Below are 19,166 nucleotides of genomic sequence, written 5' to 3'. Positions count from 1 at the left end.
TAAAAACGAACAAACGAGCATAAGCTTCGTTGGTATTTCTACTTGTTTTTTATACACCCATGATAATAACCGGTAACCTACAATACGTACAGCATATAATTGACATTTGAACTTTGCATATTAATTTACAATTCCCTTGATGTTGTAGTGCCAATATTAATGTAAGATAATTGCGCAACTTTTATAAAAACATATTCACGATGGTTGAGGAATCGGAACAGGTGAGTTTCAAAATTCACGTATAAGTTGCCGTATTTACTTTCGTATAATCTCGAATATCGTCCTGAAATAGTTGCCGCCAATTGACGTGAAGGAACCCTTGGACCTCATAAAATTGAGCCTGGAGGAGCGGATTTACGTAAAAATGAGGAACGAAAGAGAGCTCCGAGGAAAATTACACGTAAAAAACTTGATAGTCTTAATCATTTCTTGATATCATATCAATTCTTGATATTTCAAGTTTATCATTTCAATTCTTCATATTTCAAGTTGTACTTTATACAAAAGTGGAATTAATTTGTTTCATAATATTACAAATCAATGTCTAAATTATACCAAAGTATTAGAAAATAATTTTTCAACATCTTTTATTATTTCAGGCTTTTGACCAACATTTGAACATGGTGCTAGGTGATGTGGAGGAGATTATAAATATAGTGGAGATTGATGAAGAAACATACGAGGAAATCTATCGTCAGAAAAAAAGGACCATCCAAATGTTGTTTGTGCGCGGCGATGGCGTGATTCTGGTATCTCCACCTACATAAGATTACTAAATGCTTGTATGATATCTCTCTCTTGTAAAGTTATAAATATTTCACATTTAATATTTCATTTAAAGTGATCTAATATAAAATTTTGCATTATTATTATCAAAATGATTTACAAATTGATTGTGAGCGATGATTTTTGTTTCATAATTACATGTACATTATAAGGTTCTTTAAATGTGGTCCACTTGGATGGATAATAAAACACACATATTCTTGTAATATATGGTACATGTACACAACAAGGAAAGCGAGTTACATTGTGGGTTGCATATGCAATGTACAATCATGGCATCTCTCACAAGATCTATTGGGACAACTTGGAAGAAGTATGTAGTTTCGAGATTCCACTGCCAATAATATGAGGACGCAAAGTAGCAACATTTCTCTCGATCGGCAGCCTTGTGATCTGCACTGTGAGATCATCGATCCTCTGATCTTTCAATCTCATTATGTTTTCCAGATGCGAGATTTTTTGCTGTAATGTGGAGATTGTGTCATTTTTCTCTTGTAGCTCTTGTTTCAGGCGAATAAAGACGTGTCGGGGGACAGTTTTGTTTGCTATTTCATCGGGATTTAGTACCGACTTTACCATTTCTAAATTGTGCATACATGGGATGAGCCAGTAAATTATAGGGAGTAAAAAAAGTTAAAAAGTTTAGAAAAACTGAAAAGGAAAGAATAATTTATTATATAATTAAATAAGGGCACCTTCGCTATCTTCATGGCCAGAGTACAAGGACTCCCTGTCGGCGTTGCAGTCTTTCAAAATTTTGGCTCTTAAATCAGCGAGAACTTTCTCAATACTGCCTGATTGGGAATTGGCCAGTTGATTGATCGCTTCTTTTCCCAATCTCATGTCAAGTTTCGATAGCACCTTGCGATTAAGCGTGCACCAATTATCGATTTTTCTCGCAATGCTGTTACCGGCAACATAATTGTGCACGTCTACGTGCTTAGGATAATAACGTTTCAATAGCTCTGCCATCAACACTAAAATTTTATGTCTCGCGTTAATTTTTTTATGTTTTTGCAAAAATCAGTGAGATGCGCATCTTTTACCGCCATCGGAAAAATCTCTGGCTATATTTTTTTTGGGCCTGGAAAACTTGATTTGGTCGATCCAGTCATAAATCTCGTCGAGCTGATCACTAATTTTCGAATTCGCGTTCATATTTATTGTGACTCGCACACTAAGAAGAGTGCGAGAATCATGAAAAATTACGAAAGAGAGAGGAAGAAAGAAAAAAGTCTATTTTGTATATCAGAAATTTGTAAATGCGGTTGACATCTTGTTTCCTATCAAGTACCGAGCAAACTCGCTCAATGTTCATTTGAGCCTAGCTTCAAGATTACTCGAATAAACAATTTTGTTTGCATTCATTATTGAGAGCGACTTACAAATCAAATAACAGAGTGGGCCAAAAGTAGCTACAATTCACGAAATATTGAATAAAGATGAAACTTAGATTTTCATGTATGAAATTTTTGAAAAGTTGAATGAGTTGTATCATTTATAGATAATTGAGCATTGTTTTTTAATTGATAAAATATATTTTTATATAACTATTATCAATTATTTTATCTATAAAACATTAATAAAATAACGTGACTTTTATTTGAATTGAATTTTTTTGAAAGTACAGATGAGCACTTTAAGGAAAATTGCAGGTGAATTGCATCACTCCTCGCCTCTTTCTCATTGTGTCAGTGACCGAAACTGAAGTCGAAGGCATGATCACTGACACGTGCATGTGCGGTCCATTGCTTTCACGCATGTACGCACACACGCATCCACTTGCGTACGTGCTTACGCTAGAAGAGGCGCACGCTTCACATCCCTCCAGAGTCGCTTCAAGAACTTTGGGTTTCTCCTCGTTTTACGTCAGTGACACATAGCTCTCGTGACGAGTTGGAAGCAAAGCATCAGGTGGCCATCAAATGTAATTCACTCGAGAAAGAAAAATTTACAGTAATGTAAATTGAGGAGAAAATATTAATAAAAAATTACAGAAAATATTGAAAAACAATTATAAATTCGATCGTGCAATTTTTTATCGCCGAGTAATCTGCAGTAAAATCTGCGAGTATTTTTAAAAAGCATCTTTAAAGATATTTCGTCAATACGATGGAAAACAATCCTAACAGTAAGTAATACTTTTTTCATCAATTTTTAAGAAAATTAAAGAAAGAGAACTTAGATTCTCTACAGATATATAATTTAAAAGTGTAAAATATCATTAAACGGGAAAATAGATAATAAAGTTTTACTTAAAAAAATATAACTATTTATTTTTTTAAAATGTATGCTATATATAAATGTTCTTGTTATTTCTTTATATTATCTAACACTTTTATTAATTAATTAACATTTATATTAATTTTTCAACAGGTAGATTATTTTCATTTAATTTTCTTAAAAAAAGAACAAAAAATAACTCAAGTTCCAAAAACACTTTCCGCGACCTTGGCGTGTCCTCTACACTCCATATCGATTTTTTCAAAGGGGGGAGATGTTATCAAGAATTTTATTCAATTTCCTTATAATTGATTTGCGATACCTATCATTGTATCTTGTCACATGTCGTTTTAATGATGCAATGCTATGCAAGTTGCTTATCATTCACATACGAAATTTCGCAATTATATATCACTAATAAAAATTTATCGATAATAAAGATTTACAAAATATATAATTAAAAATGCGAAATAATGTACAAATTAACTCAAGATGTAATATTGCGATATGCATTAGGATGACATTTCGCACGAAGCGGCAACTCACATGTTAGCTCACTCATCACTTCGTCTGTTCTCGTTCTTAAAATAATCTTTTGGGTACGCCTTCGTACGCAAATCGATTTCGCGTTAAGTTAGATAGAAAAACAATTTGAAAACAAGAAAACATTCCCTTTACGATGTGAAAAATTAAAAAAAGTGATTCTTAAAATTCTTTTCTTTACTGTGAATATTGTTTGCGAATTGTATTGCGAATAAAAATATGCATATCAATTCGAGCAATCTCTCATCAAATCATATGTTATAATTCTGACGTGATATTTCAAAAAATGAAATGGCCTGATTTTAGACAGACAGTAAATGTCTCATTTATCTTGTATTCTTTTCGTAAAAAATAAAAATTAAAAAGCTACGTATTCAAAGCAAAGCACGATTCATGTAATTGTTCTAATTTACATGTCGCCACAATTAAGAAATAATTGCACGCGTGTATATATACATATATATATATATATATATATATATATATATATATATACAATATAAATTAAATAATATAAATAAAGTTACTGGATGTTACTTAATTTTTTGTCTTGTAAAATATGCATGTAAAATATACATGATATATAATGAAAAATAAAAATTCCAATATAAATCTAAAGTTTGGAGCAAAATATTTAATGTAAAAAATATAAGAGAGATTGCGATAAAACTAATTGCTTCTTATCAATTACATCCTTTTTTCTGCCATGTATTATTATTATTTATTTCTAGCCACAAGAAAAAATGGAGTGCGATTTCCAATTCGATATTTAATGGCTATAATGGGATCCATTGGCCTCGCCATTCTTTATGGTTTTAAAGTCAATGTCAGTGTGGCGATTGTCGCTATGGTGAATCATACTGCTGTCAAATTATCTACTTCACAGAATTCAGAAACTGATAATATTACGACAACGAGCGCGAATATTTGCCAGTTTGAAGACGTCTCAAATGTTACAAAGATCACAAGCGAGGTGACAATATTTTACATAAGAATTAAAATTGATACAAGTGCATACGTAATTCTTACATCCAGAAGAGAAAACTTAATATTTGAAAATAAAAGAAATATCATATCATTACCGCATTTTTTTTTCAGAATGGCCCATTTGTATGGAATGAGCTTATTCAGGGTTTCATCCTATCTTCTTATTTCTGGGGCTATATAGTGTCTATGTTGCCCGGTGGAAGATTAGCTGAGCTCTGGTCAGCTAAATGGGTAATGAATGGATCGGTCCTGTTAAATCTCATAGCTTCCATATTGACGCCCATCGCCGCACGTATTCACTATTCGCTCTTTATAACAATGAGATTTCTGCAGGGGATCGGCGGAGTTAGTAACATCATAAATTTATATTAATAGATCAGTTTCTAAATTGGACATAATTGACTATAATTGACTATTTGGATATAATTGACAACCTTAAATCATTTGAATTATAGGGTGTATCGTTTCCCGCTATGCATGTTATGATCGCCAAATGGGCACCGCCGAATGAAAGAAGCGTCATTGCTTCGATTGTATATGCAGGTAAAAAAAAAACAAATCACAAAATTCCAGGATATCTCGTATAATATTGCCATGATAATTTTTCATCGATTAGTTCGAGATTTGTAATCATATGATAAAAATTGTAATGCTAATCTAAACTTGCTTTTAATTTGGAATCTAAAAATCATAATACATTAGATTCCTGGAATTTTTCGGATGCGTTGCAAATTTTAATCTAAGAAGAAAAAGATCAAGTCGATAAAGTTATATTTTAGGGACGGCACTTGGTACCGTGATTTCCATCTTGTTAAGCGGTCTGTTGGCCGCAAATCTTGGTTGGGAATCCATTTTTTATGTGGAAGGTGTGCTTTGTCTGATTTGGTGTATTGCTTGGTGGCTGATGATAGCTGATTCCCCGGAAAAACAGACGAGATTCATCAGTCAACGAGAGAGAAATTATATCGTCGCATCTTTGGGCGGACACAGCAAGGAGGATGTTCCCAAAACTGTACTGGGAAATTAATTATTATATCTCCAACAACTTTTCTATATTTTTTAAATACATTCATGCAACCGCAATTCTTGTTGTTAGATTCCATGGAAACAAGTGTTTCGTTCCAAACCGTTCATAGCGATTCTGATTGCCCATTTTTGTAGCAATTTCGGCTGGTATATGCTACTTATTGAACTGCCCACATTTATGAATCAAATCTTGAAATATGATATGAGCTCGGTAAGGAAACTGTTCTAAGGCTTGATGTGACAATATATGATCTAATTTATATGTCTTTACAAGTTTATTTATTTATTTGTCAGAATGCAGGATTATCATCCATTCCATTTTTATGCATGTGGCTCTTCACTATGATTCTTAGTAAAACATTAGCCATCCTGCAGGAAAGAGGATTGATCTCAGTGACGGTATCTAGAAAAATCGGTACTCTTTTTGGTAAGTTTAACATCAAAAATTAAATTTAAAAAAAAATTAACTTTGTATTAATCAAACAATTTATATGTATACAATATATAAACATGAATTTTTGCAATGTCTATAGCAATCCATTTTGTGTGGATTTGTTTTAATTAAATATATTGTACATAGTATATTGTCTAATTATATGTAATTTTATAATTACACAAACTATTTCAGCGTCTCTCGTACCCATGGTCTGTTTGATACAAGTGTCATATGTCGGGTGCAATCGTATGATAGTAGTTTTGTTGATGACAATCGCAGTGGCCTGCATCGGCGGAATGTACTGCGGCTTCTTGGCAAATCACATAGATATCGCGCCCAACTTTGCTGGCAGTCTGATGGCGATGACAAATTTTGTCGCCACTATACCCGGTTTCGTTGTACCGGTATTTGTAGGAAAATTAACTCACGGAAATGTAAGTAATAATATAAAAACAATATCTAAATCCACAGAGTGAAAGTGATTATATCTTCATTTTATTTTTACAGCAAACCATAGAGGCATGGAGAATTGTATTCCTCGTAACGATCATTTTATATATAATCGAGATACTGGTTTATACTATTTTTGGGAGCGGCAACGAGCAACCATGGAACAAAATTAAAACGTCTGATGAAACGAGCGATCAAACATTACCTTTAAGAGAAAATAACGCGAAATACAGTTCTTAAAATCTTACATTATGCGCTATATCTTAATTTATTTTATTAATATTTATTTTGCAAATAAAATTAAAATTTAATTATTATAAAATAATATTTATTTGTTATATAATAATAATATCTATAATATTATATCTCGAATTACTTTTACATGCACTCACCTTATGTTACTATCGTATCCGCACTATTTTACAAAAATACATGGGACCCCAATTGTTAGCGAGTGTTGGAATGGCAATATGGCCATATTTTAATGCAAAATCACGAAATTTGAAAAGGCATCTCAATGGCATTAATGCTTCTTTCATATCTCTGCTCCAAGAAAGAGAACTTTATTAATATAAAATTGTAATAAAATAAAATTTATTGTATACATGCAAAAAATGCTTACTTTATGACCATAATAGAGTTGGTGTCTTCCCAGGCCTTTTTTAACGCCATACCTACGACGCCGTCGTTTTGAATAGGACTCAGGGAACAGGTAGAGTACACGACTGTTCCACCAACCGATATTATTTTTAAAGCGTTACTGTAATATGAATAATCTAATGAAAAAAAATAATGCGTCTTTGAAAGAAAACATCAAAGTTTAATTTCTATACACACGTTAGAATAGCGGCTTGCAATTCTGGTATTTGTAATCTCTCTCGAATTCTCTGTGGTTTAAAGATATTGTTATTGTCCGAATGTAAGACATGTCTGTCTGTGGTACATGGTACATCCACCAAGATCTGCAGAAGAAAAGAATTATTGAAAAAATTTCTAAAAATTCTATTATAAATCTTTTGTGTTTATTACAATAGTTTATCACTTTGTTATATAAATCTTTGTCATCAATGTATCTCGCATCTCGTCCCGTCACATGTAGTCTATCTTGCCATTGGCCAATATCAGCTACAAATTGATCTATGACATTGTGGATCTTTTTTACTCTCGACTGGGAAACATCATTAGCAACTATTGTATGTGGTAGGAGTGTTTGAAGAGCACTTAGAGTCTTTCCCCCTGGTGCTGCGCACATGTCTAGCATAGCATCGCCAGGCTGCAAGTCCAAGGCCAACACCGGCAATACAGAAGCACCATCAAGAAGATAATAATCTGCATAATAATATCAGCATCTTTATGTCAATAATGAAATTATTCTAATAAGAGACTAACTTAAATAAAGAGACTAACCTAAGACTCCCGTGGATCCTTTCTTTGGATATGAAAATTTACTATCGTTGTTTTCCTCAAATGTATAGATGTTGAGATATTGTGGAAATGTTAACATTATTTCCTTCTCGATTTTTACGGAAAAATCCGCGCCTTCTTTATAATAGCCATAGTGTTGTGACTCTAATACCCAATCTTCCATACCTAGAAAATGAAGAACAAGTTTGCATTAAATCACACATAAAAAAAGACATTTTCAATTATCTTAAATTAATTTCTTCTATGATTTATTTTCCGAATAATAAATGATATATAAATTACCTTTAATTTTTGTGGCTGGTACAAATTCATATAGTCCACTCAAACCAGCATTAGGATGTATAATTCGATTTTCATCCACTGATATTTCATTCAAATTTGATTCGATAGATTTCATTGCTACAGGCTGTTGCCCTTGACTTTCCATCACTATATCTTCATCATCATTCATTGTACTTAAAGACACAGGCGGCGATGTATAATCCGTCGGATAGTGCGATTGTATCGCTGATATCTGAGCATCACTAATTGCAGATTCTGTTTCCTGATTTCTTGCTAGCTCTTTTTTTCTCTTCTTTTTATTAGATTCGGATAATTGTGCATCAAAATCTTCCTTATAAGTTTCGTAAATTGCTCTTAGGTTCATGGCACCTTGATTCTAGAAATAATAATGTATATATTTGCAATTTTAACATATTAAATAATGTATCATTATATATGTATACTGTACGTACCTCCATCTCTGATTTTACTCTGTCTAAATCGCTAAAGCTATTTACAACAGCCATATACTTGTGCGTTTCCATCAATAGCGCAGTTCTTATATCTTCCCATGATTTTCCATAAACATTACCATAAAATTCATCGAAATGTTTCAAAGCCTTGTCCATGTGCGTTTTTTTCTTCCTAACCACAGACTAAACAAAGAATGAAAATTAAATAAATGTTAAAATGTAAACATTTATTCTTATATAAAAAACAAAACGATTTAATTGCAAAAAGATTACAGAGTAAAACTCGTATAAACAATTATGAAAGAAAAGTAAAGAAATAATGACAAATGATATCATAAAAGCTGCTACAGTGCATAGTGTAAACAAGTATTTACCCAATGATCCGCTTTATGTTTATATCTGACAACTTGCGATTTTGCAATCTCGCGAATTGTTAATCTATTAAACAAGCGTGCCATTCTCGCGTGGTATAAATTCACCTCGCGTGTCGTAGTCCTATTGAAATCCGCGGCGAATCTCGCTGTTGAGGTTACATCTTGTCAACTGATCTCGGATAGATATTCCACCGCTCGCCGTTAGATGGCGCCTCGATTAATACCGCGCGGCGCCGCTAGATGGCCGAGGGTCTCCGGTCAATCGCGGCTCGAGTCAAACGAGTGCTCGTAGATGACGCCATCGGCGCCATATTGACTCCAAGTTATTCTCGGCTTTTCTCGGCGCGTACGCGGTTTGCGATTCACCGTTAGCGGAGGAGCGAGAGACGATGAAATACAGGAAGAAAAGGGCGTGAATCGCGCGGGGGCACACAGGTAAAGAGGCGAGCGAGCGAATCTCTCTCTCCCTCTCCACGAGAAGAGTTACGGTACTACCTGTACCTGTACTTGTACTATCGCATCATTTTTGTTTATCCTTTTGATTGCGCGCGCGATGCGTTACGATTATAACAGCAGGAGCGATCGACGATTTATATCATTCGATCTATTCGTATGCGTCCTCTTTAATTGCTCCCCCCGATGTTAGATCCGTAATATTCCACTAGCTGCCAGCGGTTAGAAGGGGATCAAGGGGCAGGAAAGGGGGCAAGGCGGGAGACAAGGTGGTTGTTTCCCAAGGAGCCGTTGCACGAGCAAACGCTCCGTTTCTAATTCGATCGGGTCATTCACACTTGTGTGTGCCGCGAGACAATTCAATTTCCCAATCGCCGTCTCCTTACGACCGCGTCCCCTTACAAACGCGCGCCTAGAGTCTTCCCTTATCAGTTATACCTTTAAAAGGCTATAAATAGCGGGAATGACTCGAGTTTCTATTACAGGAACTTTTCCCCCCCCTCTCTCTTCTCGCTGTCACCTCGCCGTTCCTTCCAAATGGACTTTCATCGTATGCGATGCTCGCCATGGACGAAGCCAGGAAACCAAACAGGTAGATATACATCATTTTGCCATCCATCGCGCGTTATCGCGACGAGGATGCCGACGACAACGACGATGATGTAGAGGAGGACGATGTGGAGGCAACGAGGAAACGACGTATTTGTCGCGACATGGTTCGCGAGCAAGCGGAGCAAGGAGGGGAAGGAGCCGAGCAGGTGGGGGTGCGCGGGGGGAGGCACATCCGAGTCTCCCTCCAAGCGCGGAGGCGGGCGCGAGGCGCGCGGCATGTGAAACGTGGCTGTTTCGAAAGTCCCTGCCCGCTGCCCGCTGTGTAGCGAATGCCTATTTTAGACGCGGGTGCTTTGTCGAAACACCATCGCGAGATCCAAAATTCTTTGTACGCCGACAAGATCTCTAGGGAATCGTAATAACAAAGGTATAGGGGTTCGTGCCACGCCAGCGTCATATAAAATGTATCGGCGGTGTAATCACGGTTCATGGACCAAGAGTCAGTCTCGGATTGTAGAGTGCTTCGTCAATATATGCGGCTTTTCAAATATCTTAGGAGATTATGGGCGATCTCGCGATGGATCATCTCGCTCGACCGAGCCGATAACCCTGTAACCCTCGAATCTTTACGCGGCCAACTCGGTGAAAGTCTCGTACTAGATTAACCGACAATGGGAGGGCCAAAAGGAGAATGTCATTATCTGTCTTTTGAGGAGGAAAACCTCTCTCTATCGTCGATACCGATACACGCATCCGTAATAATACCGCACCCCGTCGACACACGAGACGTGTGACTTCCCTGAACCTTTCCCTCGCCCCTCTTCCCTCCTTTTCGATGAGTCTCGACGACCCGAATCGCTCGACGAAGCTGGTTTCGTGGATCTCTTCATGAGAGGCACGTCGTACGCGATTTGTCGAGGGAGAGAGAGACAGGAGGGAGGGCACGGGATGTGACGGGACTCGGGGGGTTCGTAAAGGCAATGCACTGTAAGGAGCTCACGACGACTATACCCTCCCTTTCTCTCTCTCTTTCTCTTTCTCTCGCGCTCTCGCGTTCCCTCCCTCGTCGATCGCGCGTCGCGACTCCATCTCGCTCTGCGACTCTTTTCTTCTCGCTCTCGACACGTTTCTCTCTTTCTCTCTCTCTCCCCCTCTCTCTCTCTCTCTCTCTGGATTCCCTCTTGCTCCCTCCATCTTTCTCTTCCTCATTCTACGACTTCTCGTCCGTTCCCTCTCGCTCGATCATTACCTCTCCCTCTTTTCCTCTCTGTACTTATCCGTCTATCTTTGCCGTCCTCTCCTTCCCCTTTCCCTGCCCTCCTATCTTTTCCTTTTTCTACCGCCCTCTCGCTCGAGGAGGGCGCGATGGGGCGCGCTCGCTACTTGTACATCACTCGTGAACAACTCGAGCCGATTTTCGATTCGAGGGATCTCGTACTCGCGGGTGCGCGACCCAAGCCTTCTTCAACGTCGATTTCTTTAGCCGCGATTTGAGAGATGAAACTTGATCGAAAAAAAAAAAATATCGAGCACCTTTTGAAATATTTTCAAAGCGTATATTTTAGAATTAAAACTGTTTCAAGGCTGGAAAGAATTAATATTTTTATCGTTGAGAGGAATTATCGCATACATTTAACGAACGACATTGGTTTTCTCGGTCACTTGACCTAACTTTATAATGGAAAATCGTCTGAATCGTTCAAGTTTGCACGATTCAGATCGAGTACGCACGCGTATGCACGCGGGGCGGGACGTCCAGGGCCAAAGGACTCGGAAGTTGCGACATCCGGCGAACAATACCGCTTCCTGTCGCTCGTGACCTTTGATCTCCGTCTGTCTCATTACTTGCGATGGCACCTCGTTCGCGATGCAATTCCAAACGCTGTAGCGAATCTAATCGATCGGTGCGTGGAAAATGAAAAATAGAATCATGATAATTTGTTGGCAAAAGCATGTATGTATATGTGTATAATGGCAAATTTATAAAACTTAAAGACTACTATAAGCGAGAAATTTTTTTACATACGTGTATAATTTTAGGTGGAGATGGAAGAACATTGCGAATAATATTTTCTGCAGGAAATACATCGCCTCGTGAAGAATTGTCATTCTACTTTGAATAACGGTATCTAGCCGAAGGAATACATGTATATGTACAAAGCGACCGAAGGGGTTATCCTCTGTGATCCCAAAAATCGAGGCTTTTCACGCTCGGAGCGGGAATACTCTCCACGCGCCAAGTCGCTCCGATTTCAAAGGCGTCGACAATAGATGGATCGATTCCTTTGGATCGTCGGGAGAAAAGCTTTCGGCGAAAGGACAGTCCGCTGGATCCCTTATTTACCGTTTGTCGGCCCGATATCCTGGGCACGTCACGTGCGCGCGGAGCCGAGAGTGCGTACATATGTACATCGACGTCGTCGAACGTGTCGTCGTCGGGGTCGTTGAACGAGCAGGGGGGTATTCACGACGAGGACGACACTAACGACCGCGCTCGAGCGCACCAACCCACTTGTGTCGACCCTGGACGCGAGTCACGTGCGTACGTGTACATACAGAGCCGACAATAATGCGATCCGGAGGGTGTGACCCGTTCCACATGTCTGACTCTCTCTCTCTCTCTCCCTCTCTTTCTTTTCTCTTTGCGCTCATCCATCTCTGTCTCTCTTCGGGATTGTTCAGACTTGGATCATTCTCAACTTGAAGAATATAAATGATAAAATTTGCTAAATTAATAATCCTTTCATTATTTATACAAAGAAAGCTTGGTGTATACGAGATATATTAGTCTCTCTCGAGTATTTTTATTAAAATTTTGTATATACTTTATTCGTATCAATTTGTATCAATTTTGTATATACTTTATTCGTATCAATTATACGATTTCAATCAGTAATCTTGTAAAATTAACAATCTCTTAAAATTTCAGATATTTCGTTAAGAAGAATTAACTCTTACTTTCTCAAATAACCGAGTAAAGGGAAAAATGATACTTTATTGCTTCACTACTGAAAGCACAACACAAGTTGATACGTTATTATTATTTAAGCGAAAGTAATCTTGTTTAATCATTTTTTCGGGTAAATATATATTTTCCTTGACCGTTTCTCGATTTTCAAATACCCGGAGCTACCTCTCTCGCTTGTCTCTCTGTCTCTTCTCGACGATATACGAGGACGAAAGTAGGTAGGTAGGTAGGTAGGTGGTCAGACGGAAGTCAGTTTAACGGTATCATCCGAGAGAGCTCAGTCAGCTCTTCGATCCTTAACGAGTGGAATGGGGTTCAACGAAATTTTGATATCTCTTGCGACACTGTTTATTTTACTTCGGGATACTGCCCCAATATGCAAAAATGAAAAGACAATTTAGTATACTCTCGTAATAATTAACAACTTCACTTCTCAATTTAAGTCGCAAGAAGAAGATTAATGAGAAAACCGTTTTCTTTAGCAATTAATAACGCTTAGATTTTCATTGGCTTTTATTACGATATTAATAAATCTTTTTCATTTTAGTCTGTCTTCGACATTCTCTCCTTGTTGATCTTATTTTTCGCTCCTTTTCTTCCATCTTTTATCTAATTAGATCGTAATAAATGAGCCCGTATTAAGATTCCTCCACAAAAGTCAAGCCGACTTTCGACGGGGCGATTGCCCCCATCCGGATAGGGTTGCTAGGAATAATGATTGTTGAGAAAGAGGACGTTGACCCTGTGGCGCTCCCACACTGCATTACGTCAGACCATGTCCACCGCGTGTCTACCTTTCGTTCTTCTCGGCATTTTACGGGCACTTTGAGCGTAGGGTTGCACCTTGCGAGGTATCGTTTCCGATACTTTAGCTTCTTCGAGAATCAGAAAAAGCGAGAACGATACGAAATACGTGGCACTCTTACAAGTTTTTTCTATGTACATTTATCTCTTGTTACATTTTACTATTATGCTAGAAGAACCCGCCTCTCCAGCAAAATTATCTTTATTTTTTCAGCGCACTAAAAGTGATAATGGAGATAAAAAAAAAGACATATAGATTCACGTACGATGACGAGAATTTCAGCAGCAAAGCTTTTTATCGCTTCTTTTTTACTTCTCGAAGAAATCTTATCTACATTTATTGAATTTCTCCCGAAAAATGTATGTACAAGTTACATAAAAAATTTATTATATGCACAATTAAATATTGTGTTAAATATAAAATAAAAGAGTAAATAAATTTCATTATATTGTCGCGAAGAAAACATATAAGATTGACATATGATTAGAAAATAATTCGAAATCGGATTCAATCATTTTTGGCTTTTGCGCTCTTTCCTTTTTTTTCTTTTTAAAAGAAAGAATCCATATAATTAGAAGAGATTCCCTCTATTATTCGGTAAAATCAAAACAACACCATAGAAGCACCGGCAGCTGGAGCAACCTGTTGCAACCACCCTAAACATTGAGCCGCGTAGCGGGTGGGCATCTGATTGGTCCGAGCGGGAGAAAAGCTGGGCGGCTTTGTGATGGACTGAAACCGAATAGAACCGGATAGCGAATAATGAACGTGCGCTCCTTTAGCAAATTTGCACGAGCGCAATTTGATGAATATCCAGTGGTCTCACAAATCCTGATTTACAAAGACATTAAAAGTATGATACGATAAATTTCCATAATTAAACATGTGGAACCTTTTCAATGTGTTTTTGTTCTCTGAAATAAATTTAACAAATTTACAATCGCGGTAGTGAGATTTTTTTATAAAAAATTCTTTAAATCTAAGTCTATGAAAAGATAGTCATAATTTACTACTATGTCATATTTTCTCCCTCTCTACATAATTTTTTGTATAGTTATATCTTATTGTCGTACTCCTTTGCAATGTAAATGCGGTTTGCAGAGATAAACGTTGCCAATAGATTCGATTAATCTGAGTAATCCTGATAATCCTTAGGTGTCTGGAGGGTCGCTCCCTTTGAATCAAGATGAAATCGACTGCGTTACCTGTCTACCTGACGTCCCATAGAGGGATGAAAAGAAGAATGGCGCGGGGAAAAGAGAAGAGGAGGGGAATATGAACAAAGGGCGTATTCACGCGTCAAAAGTCACCACAGCGTGACGGTAGGGTGGTCCATGGAGAGAAACCTGTGGGACCTACTTTGGTATTTCAGCGCCACGAGCACTTGTCGCACGGCTGGTTATTTGTTCGTCCGCTCTCTTCCGCAACTATTATAGCATGTCCGAAACTATTATATTATGCTGTGTTAGTATATTGTACTATGTCAGTGACATTTGCATTTCCAATGATTGAGAATTTTAATAATTTTTTGCTGGAGGACAATTGCATGCGATAATATTAAAATTCATTTAAAAAATTAATTTAAATTTAATTTTCTCTTAAAATTTGAGTTTAATAATATAACATTGTCCATTAAAGTTAACAAAAGAAAATTTGAATTAAAATTGAAATTAAAATTTGTATATTACATCATTTCACGATCATAAATTTGAAACATTAGCTATCTGTTTCGATTTTCTCAATTTTTATCTACTTTGTTACAATCCATTTTCTCTCAAATTCCTATATATTTAAGAAAAAGCTTAAGAAAAAGTATCATGTTGTAGTCTCTAAACTTTCCTCATGTCTTGTTTTTAATTAAAAATATATAGTATCGACAACGATAAGAAACTGACATACATTTGACATTTTCAGGAATGGAAAATATAAAACTGCGGCATCGTTATCGATCCGCGATGTCTTTTATCATGTTCTCTTCGTTTGAGAGCAAAGCCCGGTCGAAAAGTCAACGTGACCTAAGGCGGAGGCTTTCGAAATACCGAAAAGGCAGGGCGTTCAAAGGAACGCGTGCGAGAAAAAGTCGACTCTTTAGTAGGTCAACGCCGATGTTATTCCTTCCCTTCGTCAGGATTACGTCACCCGTATGCTTTCCGACTCGAGGCCCACACGCCAACGCTTGTTCGTTAGTGCACGTGAAGATATGTCGCGTGTGTGCGTATACGTCGCTTATGTGTACACGTGCACGTTCGCGTTACTAGATTTACACATATGAGCTACACACGTATGAAAACGTACACGTGTACGCACACATACGATATATCACACTAATGCACTTGACCACCCACCAGTCCACCCACCTAGGAAACTAGGAGTTTTAACGCATCAGGTATTGTAGTTGACCTCATCGGAGAATCATTGCCTGAAAGAGGGAATCTTTATGATCGCGAACTTTATAATTTTGTTTGGAAATCTTTTGCCAAAAAGAATATATGAATAACAATTCCTTGCTTGAATTAAATGGTTTGAAAGCATTAAAAATAGCAAGATGTATAAGTAAACTTGTATTTAGAAAACATACAATTGATAATATTTTTGTAATATTTTTATATAAAATATCTCTTTCCATATTCATTTGCTCGAAAATTTCTTTACTTTTCTTGGATTCTTATCTTTCTATTACAATTTAATTTTCGCAATACAAAAATGTATAATGCTTTCAGGAGATTAACGCTTAATATATAAATTAAAAAAGAAACCAAAGGAAAAAGGATTTCTTCATGCGCTACTTTGTGATCGGTGAGTTTACGAGGGGTTTACGAGCATGTACGCGACTATCGCGTAAGAGGGAGGAGGCGGGAAGAGAAAAGGCTATGCGGGTCGGGGTCGAGTCATGCATATCGATGCCGGCTTGCATGAATTTTTCATACTCTCCTACGATTTTGAAAGCCGCTCGCTCGCTCATAAATCCATAAGCCCGCCACCTGCCCATCTTAGCCGCGAATAGGAGGTTGATATATTGAAAAAAAGTCGTCAACGTATCATACTCGTTTTTACAATCTTATTTGAAATTAAATAAACTTGTAAATTATATAATGATCAAGTTTATAGATCAATTAAACAAAAAGATAAAATGTTTAAAAGAAATATTATTATGTAATGTAATTTTGATATATTTAATTTATCTTATAAACTTTATTTTAATAGCAATTAACAGAGATGAAATAAAAATTAATAAATTGACAAAATATGTAAATTACATTATTTTAAATTTCAAATATTCAAAAAGTGGTGAAATAAATTTTACTTAAAATATCTTGCTACAAAAAATTATTCAAAATTGTGAAGAGAGTTATTTTGTAAAAATAAATTTAAATGAAAATTTCAGAGTGATCAGAGTACTCGGTACAGTCTATAGCGGGGTTAACGCTTGAGAGAAACCGCCTACGTAGAGTTCTCTCCACCGATCGCAGTCAGCACGGTATCGTCCATTGATAGTTCCCGATAGAGAAAAAAAAATGCGCTCGCTCGTGGTGCTCGCACTACGCAAGAGAAAATGGAAAGGAGAATGAAAGGAGACGCTGGCGGAAAAGGTGGAGAACGGGCGGTAGAGGGGGAGGAGAGGGGGGGCGGCGATAGTCGAGGAGGTAAGGGGCAAAACGAGGGAAGCGAGGAGTGAAAGATATTGGTAATCGAGGAATCCGGGAACTCAGAACCGTTCGAACGGTTGCTGTTGCCGCAGACGCAAGGTCGTTGTCCTTGGGGGATCAACGACCCCTCGACGAGAGGGATGTCATGGTGGGGATATCACGCGCTCTTGCCTCCCCGACGTCGCCGCCGATGTCTGGGCATAAGGGCGTCCCCGGGTTAAGCTGTGTTAGAGTCGGCGGGGTTAGAGCTAGACTAATAGAGTCGCCACAGTGGTCTGGGTTAACGTCTAATCACAGCGATTCTCTCCTTTTCTTCTCACATTCCGAATATGATAATAAAGATTTAGTTCATTTCCCCATAGTTGATTAGAAGGTATACTATTATGATTTGTCTCGATTCTGATTCAGATAGTAAATAGAATTTGTGTCGGCATTAACATAATGAATAGTGGAAATTTATCAAAAAAAAAATTGTATTTTATCTTTTTACGTTTCTAAAAATTACTAAGTTTCTTCGTTTATAGAAATTTGTTCTCTAGTAATAGGAATAAGACGATTGTTTTAATTTAATTTATTTTTTCTCTAGAACATGGGAACATAGAGTACTTGAAAAATAAATTTTTATTCAAGATTCAAACTCGATGGATATATATAACGAATGTAAAGAGACGAGATTTCCGAGTAATGTAAAGGGCATAACCGTCATCGGGTGCGACTGACCCTAGAGATCAGAAATAAAGATGTGGCCGGTCATGTAGACTAAGCAGAGGAGGAGTTGAGGTAAGGGAAAAGAAAAAAAAGTTAAAAGTTAGCTCAGGGGGATAGAAAGTCCGGGTGGTATGAAGGGACCGAAAGAAGGAGATAGAGAAGGGTTGGAAAGTTTTATCTTGAAGCAAGAGCGCGGAGCGTAACCACCTGTTGGGGTGGCGGCGGCTCGACTCTTCTCGTGACTGTTTATTTTCGGCCGCGAGTTAATTTCGAATATCCTGCGGCGTCCCGGTGGGTTGATAGCGTGCGCTGGAGCGTAGGTCTTTTCGCAGAAAGAGGCAGGGAGAAACATGATGAAGTATACAAATAGCAAGAAATGCACGCAACACGAAGCACGATACTCGACGTTGTGCAAAAAGTTACATTGCGTTTCAATTTTGCCATGTTTTATGAATTTGAACAAGGGTTGAAATATATACAAGCGTTCAAATTTAAACATTAGATACATACGAAATTATTAAAACTAGAATATATCATGATATGTATTTGCAGGTGAGGAAGAAGTTATTCGATATCAACATGCCCCAGAGCATAGACAACCGCTAATATCATCTCGATTCACTTCACCGATGCACGCTAATGTTTCCAATACATCGATACATAATCCAAGTGCGTGGGGCGATTTGCCAGGCATCCTTTCGCGTTCTCGCCGGAAGGACCTGCTGGTATTACGCTCGATGAAGACGCGTGAGAATGCGCAGGACGACGCGAAAGAAGGACGGGTGTAGATCCTTGGCTGGACACGGAACGCGAAGCGCAGAGCAGAGCAGGGCAGGCCAGGCCAGGGAGCAATGTCCCTTCGAAGAGTCATCCCCTTCCTCGCTATCGCGCTTACTCGCGACGCAAGGTATGCACGCCGTTACTCGCCTCCACGCGATCTCCCTCTCTTTCTCGCCGCCGCGCTCGCTCGCTTTTTATGGAAGAGCCGTAAGGCGGGAATCTCTTTCCCGAGACAGTTTCCCGCCGCTTCGACTTAACTTTCTACCCTG

The 19,166-nt window shown here is 37.8% G+C and overlaps 4 protein-coding genes across 7 annotated transcripts; 2 read left to right on the top strand and 2 right to left on the bottom strand.

The window, feature by feature from the left end:
- The first annotated feature begins 29 nt into the window (after positions 1–29).
- On the top strand, positions 30–992 carry LOC105252535 (sm-like protein LSM3A). Its single transcript, XM_011259948.3, has 3 exons — positions 30–221; positions 293–400; positions 600–992. Exons 1-3 carry the CDS (start codon positions 201–203, stop codon positions 765–767), a joined length of 297 nt encoding a protein of 98 aa, XP_011258250.1. The 5' UTR covers positions 30–200; the 3' UTR covers positions 768–992.
- A 34-nt stretch (positions 993–1,026) lies between these two features.
- LOC105252534 (sperm flagellar protein 1) lies at positions 1,027–1,944 on the bottom strand. Its single transcript, XM_020027953.2, has 3 exons — positions 1,833–1,944; positions 1,482–1,763; positions 1,027–1,367 (listed from the first exon to the last, which is right to left on the bottom strand). The coding sequence occupies exons 1-3, from the start codon at positions 1,942–1,944 to the stop codon at positions 1,078–1,080; spliced, it is 684 nt and encodes a 227-aa protein (XP_019883512.1). The 3' UTR covers positions 1,027–1,077.
- Positions 1,945–2,720: 776 nt separating this feature from the next.
- On the top strand, positions 2,721–6,734 carry LOC105252532 (putative inorganic phosphate cotransporter). 2 transcript variants are annotated; one of them, XM_011259942.3, is made up of 9 exons: positions 2,721–2,917; positions 4,284–4,525; positions 4,651–4,884; positions 4,995–5,082; positions 5,319–5,551; positions 5,636–5,776; positions 5,860–5,992; positions 6,194–6,435; positions 6,509–6,734. In XM_011259942.3, the coding sequence occupies exons 1-9, from the start codon at positions 2,899–2,901 to the stop codon at positions 6,689–6,691; spliced, it is 1,515 nt and encodes a 504-aa protein (XP_011258244.1). In that variant the 5' UTR covers positions 2,721–2,898; the 3' UTR covers positions 6,692–6,734. The 2 variants fall into 2 exon arrangements, with proteins under 2 accessions (XP_011258244.1, XP_019883507.1); XM_020027948.2 differs by lacking the exon at positions 2,721–2,917 and having other exon boundaries at positions 4,205–4,525.
- Positions 6,193–9,165, bottom strand: LOC105252533 (5-methylcytosine rRNA methyltransferase NSUN4). Of its 3 annotated transcripts, none has more exons than XM_011259946.2 (9): positions 9,090–9,165; positions 8,611–8,793; positions 8,159–8,534; positions 7,859–8,041; positions 7,494–7,780; positions 7,289–7,413; positions 7,074–7,211; positions 6,844–6,994; positions 6,193–6,656 (listed from the first exon to the last, which is right to left on the bottom strand). In XM_011259946.2, exons 2-8 carry the CDS (start codon positions 8,764–8,766, stop codon positions 6,853–6,855), a joined length of 1,407 nt encoding a protein of 468 aa, XP_011258248.1. In that variant the 5' UTR covers positions 8,767–8,793; positions 9,090–9,165; the 3' UTR covers positions 6,193–6,656; positions 6,844–6,852. The 3 variants fall into 3 exon arrangements, with proteins under 3 accessions (XP_011258248.1, XP_011258246.1, XP_011258247.1); XM_011259944.2 differs by having other exon boundaries at positions 8,985–9,158; XM_011259945.2 differs by having other exon boundaries at positions 6,193–6,581; positions 8,985–9,158.
- Positions 9,166–19,166: the final 10,001 nt, after the last annotated feature.

Source organism: Camponotus floridanus, unplaced genomic scaffold (genome assembly GCF_003227725.1).
Source record: "Camponotus floridanus strain SB8 unplaced genomic scaffold, Cflo_v7.5 scaffold131, whole genome shotgun sequence".
Lineage (NCBI taxonomy): Eukaryota > Metazoa > Arthropoda > Insecta > Hymenoptera > Formicidae > Camponotus > Camponotus floridanus.
Note: the sequence above shows the minus strand (reverse complement) of the source record. Positions and strands in the feature narration are given on the sequence as shown.

Coding starts and splice junctions, on each gene's coding strand:
- LOC105252534 (XM_020027953.2), bottom strand. CDS start 1,944: ATGAACGCGAATTCGAAAATTAGTGATCAGCTCGACGAGATTTATGAC. Junction 1,764..1,832: donor CAGAGATTTTTCCGATGGCG/GTAAAAGATGCG, acceptor ATAAAATTTTAG/TGTTGATGGCAGAGCTATTG. Junction 1,368..1,481: donor TGGCCATGAAGATAGCGAAG/GTGCCCTTATTT, acceptor TGCACAATTTAG/AAATGGTAAAGTCGGTACTA.
- LOC105252533 (XM_011259944.2), bottom strand. CDS start 9,068: ATGGCACGCTTGTTTAATAGATTAACAATTCGCGAGATTGCAAAATCG. Junction 8,535..8,610: donor GAGTAAAATCAGAGATGGAG/GTACGTACAGTA, acceptor TATTATTTCTAG/AATCAAGGTGCCATGAACCT. Junction 8,042..8,158: donor ACCAGCCACAAAAATTAAAG/GTAATTTATATA, acceptor TTCATTTTCTAG/GTATGGAAGATTGGGTATTA.
- LOC105252535 (XM_011259948.3), top strand. CDS start 201: ATGGTTGAGGAATCGGAACAG. Junction 222..292: donor TGGTTGAGGAATCGGAACAG/GTGAGTTTCAAA, acceptor GTCCTGAAATAG/TTGCCGCCAATTGACGTGAA. Junction 401..599: donor AGCTCCGAGGAAAATTACAC/GTAAAAAACTTG, acceptor TTATTATTTCAG/GCTTTTGACCAACATTTGAA.
- LOC105252532 (XM_020027948.2), top strand. CDS start 4,259: ATGTATTATTATTATTTATTTCTAGCCACAAGAAAAAATGGAGTGCGA. Junction 4,526..4,650: donor TTACAAAGATCACAAGCGAG/GTGACAATATTT, acceptor TTTTTTTTTCAG/AATGGCCCATTTGTATGGAA. Junction 4,885..4,994: donor TTCTGCAGGGGATCGGCGGA/GTTAGTAACATC, acceptor TTTGAATTATAG/GGTGTATCGTTTCCCGCTAT.